Source organism: Amphiura filiformis, chromosome 4, assembly GCF_039555335.1.
Source record: "Amphiura filiformis chromosome 4, Afil_fr2py, whole genome shotgun sequence".
In the NCBI taxonomy this organism is placed as follows: domain Eukaryota; kingdom Metazoa; phylum Echinodermata; class Ophiuroidea; order Amphilepidida; family Amphiuridae; genus Amphiura; species Amphiura filiformis.
In genome coordinates this window covers 15,711,537-15,720,072 of record NC_092631.1, presented here as the reverse complement: position 1 = coordinate 15,720,072, position 8,536 = coordinate 15,711,537, and the positions used below count along the sequence as shown (strand labels likewise).

Sequence of the window (8,536 nt, the reverse complement as noted above, 5' to 3'; positions counted from 1 at the left end):
CTGAAAGCATTAATTTTGCTTATGATTATTTTTGGCCAAAACAAAAAGATTTTGAGAAAGAAGAACTTGGAAGAGTAAGAAAACAATTCTTTATTCGCAGGTTTAAACTTTAAATTAGAGATTATATTTTAAACAGATGTGGATCAATCCATGATGGCTCAGATTTGGAACAATATATAGATGAATACAGGACAATGTTTTTCTTACGCTTTTAAAAGTTTTAGATTTCAAAAGCACACATCAACTTTGAGCCCCTTTTCGGCAAGATCTTTAACAAGACTAGCATATTTGCTCTTTAAATTTGGCATTTTTATTTAATTAATTAATTAACATTTTATTTATACAGAAAAGTAACTAAATTTATATTAATTTGAGATATGGGCGAATGGAAGTTCTATAAATCAAATTATTCGGATGATAGATAACTACTAGGTTTGTTTGTTTGTTTGTTTGTTTGTTTGTTTGTTTAAACGGTCGCTCCGTATGGAGACACGCTTGGGTCCTGATGGGACCAGGCTCAAACAAAAATGCTCAAGCCAGGCTAGGTGTAAAATTTTGATGACATTTTCAAATAAACTGTTGGTCCACACAGTAATATATCCCATGAAATTGCTAAACATTTTTGTAAACCTTGGGTTTCACAGAGCAGTGTTTGTTGTCCGGAGTTTTTGATAATAGCCACAAAAATTGTGTTTGTGCTACTTTGTGCATTGAACTTTGTTTTGTTGTCTGTGTGAACTTGACCAGTTCAAGCGAAGGTCACTGTCCAAGTTCGAGTGACCCCGGGTACGGCATATGCCTACTGTTATGACGCTATTTGCTTGCCATAGCTAATTTAAATATATATCGCTCCGCGGCGTTCTCTCCTCAATTACCCCGGACTATTATTCGGGGCAGTTGTCAGCCAGCCATAGTCGGAGGATGAACTAAGAATGTTTCGCTCATCTATTATATTATTGTGATCACTTTGTTGATGAGAAATTAAAGTTTATTTGTGACTGGCTGTCAGCTGCCCCTGGTGGGAAAAAACCAACCCCCAGGTAAGTTAATTTGGTATTATTATTTATAGCAATATTGAATTGATACCGGGTCTACCTTTGACTCCTGTTACCACAAGTAGTGAGTATGAAGTAGAGAAGATTTTACGTGGTAGGTACAGGGACAACAAGCTTCAGTATCTTATCAAGTGGCGTGATTTCCCAAGTTCTAGAAATACTTGGGAGCCTGTTGATAATTTAAACCCAGCTGCTTTGGAATTTTTGAAAAGTAATCCTGTGAAGATATCTGGCAAAAGCAGATGAATGTGTTGCAATTAAATTTTGTAATACTAATGTTGTGCATAGAGCAGATTGTAATTTATGAATTTTTGAAAACTGTGTTTATGGAATTTTGGATGTATTCATTTTTCAAATTATGTGAAGAATAAAGCAGATTGTAATTTCAATTATGAATTTTTGAATTGAAAATTGCGTGTTTATGGAATTTTGGCTGTGTTAATTTTTCAAAATTTGTGAAAAATTTAAGAAAGGCAGCGTGTGTTATGTTATGATGAAATTTCATGTTATATTATATATGGTATACGGTATTCTTATGATTATGGAATTAAGAAATATGCTAAATTAGATAGTATGTATGTGTTATACTTATACTGTGTATTTTGCTTGAGTTTATATTTCAGAGAATTCGAGTCGTGCTGAATGGAGTATGGAGTTCTTCGGTCATTTTCGTGGTCAATCATCTGAACAATAGGTGCATTTGGATTTGAACTTGACACAGAAGAATTTTGTTCCAGTTGGTATGCAATATGTGTGATTCTGAAATGATTGTGAATTTTCGTCAGTACAATATGTGTGTGATTCCAGAATAAGATTTGATTCAGAAATAAAGAAATATTATACGGGTTTATTAACTGTGACCTGATACATGACGTCATTCTATGCAAAGTATGGTGCGCAACTTTAAAACCCTTTTCCATATGGAACTTTGCATACGATTTTCATGTAAGCCCGTTATGTTCTGAATCAAATATTATCCAGCTATTTGTCTTCAGATCTGAATGTCTAAGTGCAATTTCGTCGTGTGGAATTGTTTCGTCGTGTTCGTCAAGTACTGTATCTACGGGAGGAACTGCGTCTTATTTCACAATGTTGGTGCATTGAAAACTGCAGTTATATGAAGAAATTAATTCTTCTGTTATTTATATTGACATCCGTCATCAGTTATCGTCTAATTGCAAAAAAAACAATTCTTGTAACGTCATGTTTAAAATTTTATGGAAAACATGATCTGAATCACACCGACAAATTGAGTGTCGAGTTCATCACGCAAGTGTCAAGTTCAACGTCAAGATCAGCGTCAAGTACAGCGAATGGGTTCAAATCGACGGCGGTGGATCTACTGGCCATGGATTCAGCGATTCAAGATTATGAACTCTAGGGTTAATTTTAAGGTGTAGTTTAAGGTGTAGAGTAAGATCTTCGCACTTTCTGAAACACATGGAACTTGACATTGTAAATGCCCAGTTTGGGGATTGTGCAAGGTCTTGGTCGATGTCTTGCAGAATTGTGTTAGTTTGTCATCCCTTTCCCCCTTTTTCCTTGTCTGCTGTACGAGATTAAGATTTTTAAAAGATGTTGTTTTTAAAAATAATTTTCTCCCTATCCAATCGTGTTTTGGAGTTACATGTTTCAGATTAAAAAGATGCAGTTAATTATTAGTCATGCAGTTACTTGATGAATGTTATGTCTGATGTTAAAGTTTGTGTTAGAAAGATATATATATTTTTAAATCATAGGTTGATCAATTCAAATTGCTATTTTAAAGTTATATTATTAAATTAGAATTGTCAGGCGCCAATTCAAGAAAGGCAGGGCGTGTGTTATGACGCTATTTGCTTGCCATAGCTAATTTAAATATATATCGCTCCGCGGCGTTCTCTCCTCAATTACCCCGGACTATTATTCGGGGCAGTTGTCAGCCAGCCATAGTCGGAGGATGAACTAAGAATGTTTCGCTCATCTATTATATTATTGTGATCACTTTGTTGATGAGAAATTAAAGTTTATTTGTGAAGTTATATTTTGCTCTCCGTTTGTTTCTGTTGAGTCTTTCCCCGTCTCAGATGGAAGATCCATTGGCCATGTATTTGGTTTAATTTCTAGTAATCAGATAACTGGCGAGTGGATCTTCACATCAATTCTGAGTCATAATACTACTAATTATGTACATGTATATGTACATGTATACCAAAAACAGCAGCCATGTCTATTTTCCTCCTCTTGCTAGGTGCATTTCTTTTCCTTTCCGTTCTTTATATCTTATATTGTCGTTTCAAATATAATGGCGGGTTTTATAGGCGACATTGTGACCACATAATGACAAGTTTACATGGAAAAACTACGATTATTACAGGTAGGTGATCAATTGAATCCATAACTAATGGTAATGATAATAATAATAATAAGCTGGTATATTTCGTATACCGTTTCGTTGTAAAAAAAAAAAGGTCAAATATTAAATGTATCAAGTGTATACACTTTGAGGTTTACATGCCTTTCGTTTTATCGTCTGAAGTGCGGAGCTCCAGCGACTGAAACTACAGCTATATAAAGCTAGTTTGTAGCTGTTGGTGATACAACGGTGACCGCGGGGCGCACCCGGCTGCATCATATATATAGAATCCTACCCCAATATATGGAATTTTATCAAATACATTTGAAGCAAACACGGTTCGTCTACATCAGACATGTTAATTCACGCATTTCCTTCGTATTATTGACAGCAAGTCCTAATTTCGACATTACTATTGCAAAAAGTCATTTTTAAATTAACTTAATAGACTTTCTTTGAAAAACATATCACTGGTGCCTGATGGGAAATACTCGTCCGCCATTTCATAAACCGGATCGTTTTCGAGTGGTTTGTGCCCAGATGTATTGGGGGCGCGCTATACTCTCATTGAACAGACAAAGTTCGTAAAACTAACGGCGTCATTTTCTAGCTAGCAAACCAACGGTATTTGTCATTCGTTTGCGTGCTTGATAGAACAACCGTGAATTTAGTGTCACCCTCTTGGCGCGTCTTTGATGAAGCATGTTGCACAACAAAATAAGAGAAGCCAAATTAATAATAAATTCAATATAATATTGCCCCGGAGACACTTACATAAATTGGCACACGTGTGCCTGTCAATAGACCCCTTAAATTTTGTTAGGAAAAAAACTGGGAAAATTCTAATTTCTGATTTGTAATCATGGTAACGTCATGATATTGTCAATAATTGTTTCAGAGGAATAATAAATATTCCTCTGAAACAATTATTTTGAATTCTGCCATTCCCTGTATAATTCATTCATTCATTCATTCATTCGTTCATTCACACAAATATAAATAAATTAATATTATTGTAGTAAGAGTAAATATTGACCCCTCATCCTAAGTGGAACAGTAGGCTGACATTTTGAGCTTTAAATGATATTGATATTTTAACAAATTAACCTTTTCAACAAGAAAGTGAAAATTTTGGCAACAAATATGGAGAATTTTAGGGATGCGAATTATCAATACATGACATCAACTTTCAAAGCTTTTGTTTGTTTGTTTGTTTATTTATCTGTTTGTTTGTTTGTTTGTTTTGTTATTATAGCCTTCATTATGAGTAGTATATAGTATTTTGTAATTAGCAGTATAAGTATTCTTATATGTCAGGTGGAAATGCTGGAATTGGCAAAGAAACTGCCATTGATTTTGCACGTCGTGGAGCAAGAGTCATTATCGGCTGCAGAAATCCAAAGAAAGCCACAGAGGCAGTCAAGGTAGGGAGAATCGGGATGTGTAATACGGTATTTAACGGCTTGATTATAGGATAATGGACATTTCTGCCATTTTTGTTCCAACTACGGCTCGCATAATGTTCACTTCCACGTAGTGTTTTGATGTTTCAGAAATGCACAGTGGCGTAGATTTCTTTTTGACATTGGGGTGATGGGGTACTAAGAAAAATCCTAACCTGAAATTGCTGCCCTCGAAGCCTCGTATTGCGACGCCTTTTTTGAAAAAAACAAAAAACAAATCTTACCTTTATTAATTTCAGGAAATTCAAAGACGCTCTGGAAGCAGCAACGTAATATTTATTCCACTGGAACTCTCCGATCAAGATTCCGTCCGAAAATTTGCCGAAACTGTCTTGAAACAAGAATCAAGAATTCATTATCTAATTAATAATGCAGGTAAAATTATGCTAAATGCTAAACTTAAAAAGTTTAGAGGACCAGACTTACGTATTGACATATCTTATATTGCTATAACATTGTAAATCATAGAAGAGTAAGTTACGATAGGGGAAACGTTCCAAAATCTTCAAAAAAAAAAAACTATCAAGGGCCACTGCCCGGGCCACTGGCTAATGATCTCCAAAAATGTAATATACATGTGCTCCTGCTATTGCTGTCACAGGGGAAGAAAGGGTTTTCGAAAGAGGGAGTCCACTTATGAAAAAGAAAACAATAGAGGCCGTCAGCCTTTCGCCATCTTGTGGGTACAAATGATCTGAGTGTCCATGCGTCAGACACTACGCGCAGGGCGCAGCTTGCCGCGCAGCTGTTATCGCACATCAACGCAGTGATTTTCCTGTTCACGCATGGAGATCGAACGACCATCACAGTGTGAACCCACAAGATGGCGGCATATGACGTCACGCTGACGGCCTCTATTCCGGTGCCCACACTTTAGAGCAAATACGGCTCTAGTTGCCATTCATAGGGAGCACGAAGGATCCCTCTCTTTTCGAAATCGCCTAAAAATCGTCAGTCATCTTATTTTTGTGTAGGAGGGCTTGTCCCCCTGCATCCACTTTTACTGTTGATATGAAGAGGAGGGAGTGATGAAGATGATGATAGCAATAACATTATTTTACTTTCTTCTTTGATAGGAATCGGTAAAGCAGCTAAGGGTCATCGCACCAAAGAAGGCTATAATATGGTTTTTGCTGTAAACCACTTTGGACACTTTCTGCTTTCCATGTTATTATTAGATAAAATTAAAGATAGTGCTCCAAGTCGTATTGTTAATGTTTCGTCTAATCGTCATAGACTCGTGAAACCAGGAGATTTGTACTTTTCTCAGAAAGACGAAGAAGGTAAGTGCGTTGGCTTCTACACTTTGATCAGCTCGTAATCGGCGGGCCTTGTAGCATCGCGGATTAATATCTAGATATTTTTTCGAGAATTGCCTTGTGACGTCATGCCAGAAGCATCTCAAATTATTCATTCAAGTCCAATGCGTTGTTAATTTTCAAAGCACAATAGAGAACAGATTGGTAAACTATGACACTTTTAATGTGGGTCTACTTTTCGGGGTAGTGATAAAAGCCTAACAATTCCCGCCGATTATGAGCTGATCAAACTGTATGACATGATGGTCGTTGTGTGACCGATAAATTAAAGCAGTACACATTTTACATATGACCCATTAGCGTATCGGGTGAAATTCCCAATGCCCCCTTCAACACAAAAATAGACTGTTATTGGAAAGACCCTAATTTAACTTGATTATACCAAATTAGTGGTATTTATGCACATTCTTGCGAGCCCGTGTCCAATAGTCTTAGGAAGAGGGGTATTTTGTATTCTTGGCCCTGGGCGCCATAATCCCTAGCTACGTCACTGCAGCTAGTGACGAATCTTCAAGATGCAAACATTTTTTATTAACATAAAGTGCATTAAAACAAGAAATAAATTTGATCTGAAACACTATTTGTAAGTTATTCGGTAGGTCTATGGCTTTCAATACCTCTGCACCGTGCACACACTTGGTCAGGGGCACCGATCTACTTTCGCCCCCAATGAACTAGCAAATTAATATAAATACGTTATATTACAGGTCGCATATATCCTGGTCTACGAGAGTACAATAGAAGCAAACTTGCCAACGTTCTATTCTCCAAAGAACTTGCACGACGGCTTGAAGGATCTGGCGTAACTACCTACTGCGTACATCCGGGTATTATTCTATCTAGTATGTTTGCGACGTACAGGGAGGCAACTCGCATACCTATAATACTTTACTGGAAGTTAATCATTCGTTATTGGTAAGTATCCATAAAAGCCAGAATCGTGGTCAGGTTCTCGGATGGGCAGGGGTGCTCGAACTTGTGAATGTCCCGACAAACAAAATTCACCGGCGAGTGTATTTTCTGTCAAACATGTCACTCCCCCCCCGTTCAGTAGTTTTTATTGGCGTCTAGTCCTACTTGACAAAACTGTAGACATTTCAGATTAATGCTGAAATGGGTCAAATGCTGATTTGGACTGAAGCAAGCCAAGAGGAAAAATCACCAGTGGCTTAACGTGAGTCATCCTATCGGGAGGGGCACCGATCATGATGGGGAGCACCGGGTATGATTGGGGACACAAACAGTTTTTTGGCAATTTTCCTACGGGATTTTCTAAACTTTCAAATCGATTGGGGGCCCTGCCTCTAAGACGCTACGTTACTGGGAAACACTTCCCAATTTTATATGACTGTCGATACACACAACCCCGGGACCAACGGTGACCTGTGATGTAGTCCCAACGGACCATGCTGACTGGGTGTGGCTTCATACCTTTAAAATGGGCCGGGCTACCATCAAATTGCATTATTATGGAAATTGTGTTTTACTTACCAGAAGAGCACTGCTAAGGTGAGGTAATTTTCACTTGCGTGCACGCATGTGTAAAGCATTTCCCAATTCGTTCAATTATCAAGCGCACAATGGTCACATTTGTGACGTCGTGCTTTGTATAACAATGCTATTTTGAGCATTTTAAGTGTCGAAAACGTTCTTCAAATGCGACAAATACACAAGGAAACACACGGTACCTTTTATATCCCAGAATACAACGGAAACCGACGAAATCGTCAATGATGGCGCTATTTACTCGTCAATAGGTTGTGACGTATTTCTTCGCGGACCAGGCTGATAATTACAACCTAGAGATTAATTTAGCATATTTCCATTTTCCTTTTCTTGAATAAAATCAAACTGTACTTTTAAACTAATGCAATAAATAACAGACCTTTATTATGTTGTCTTTTTTTGCAGGCTTGTGGGAAGTAATGAGAGAGCCGGAGCACAAACGACCATTTACTGCACTCTTGAGGAGTCTATAACGCACCTTTCAGGGCGTTATTTTGACAATTGTCGTGTAGCTAAGGAGTCCGAATTAGCTCGTGACGACGGATTGGCAAAGAAATTATGGGATGTTAGTTGCCAAGCAACTGGTCTTTGCCTGTAAAACTCATCTAAACATTTTCATTTGAACTACATGTAGATGCATCACTTGTGGAAATAAATGTGGAAATAAGAGTCAGCCCTGGAGCGATATTTTTTACCGATAATCATCTGCATAGGAACCACATAGTCAGAGGCAATGTTCATTTATTATCGGATATTATATAGATATTATTATTAGTAGTAGTGTATCGTGTGTATGCGCTTTAGGGCCCGGGGGTCACTCACTACTTGACTTGCTACCTACCTCGTCCAAGAAAAACG

General features: G+C 37.5%; 1 protein-coding gene across 1 annotated transcript; it reads left to right on the top strand.

Moving 5' to 3' along the window:
- Positions 1 to 3,374: 3,374 nt before the first annotated feature.
- On the top strand, positions 3,375 to 8,276 carry LOC140150004 (retinol dehydrogenase 11-like). Its single transcript, XM_072172006.1, has 6 exons — positions 3,375 to 3,411; positions 4,708 to 4,814; positions 5,093 to 5,228; positions 5,930 to 6,136; positions 6,880 to 7,087; positions 8,084 to 8,276. The coding sequence occupies exons 1-6, from the start codon at positions 3,375 to 3,377 to the stop codon at positions 8,274 to 8,276; spliced, it is 888 nt and encodes a 295-aa protein (XP_072028107.1).
- Positions 8,277 to 8,536: the final 260 nt, after the last annotated feature.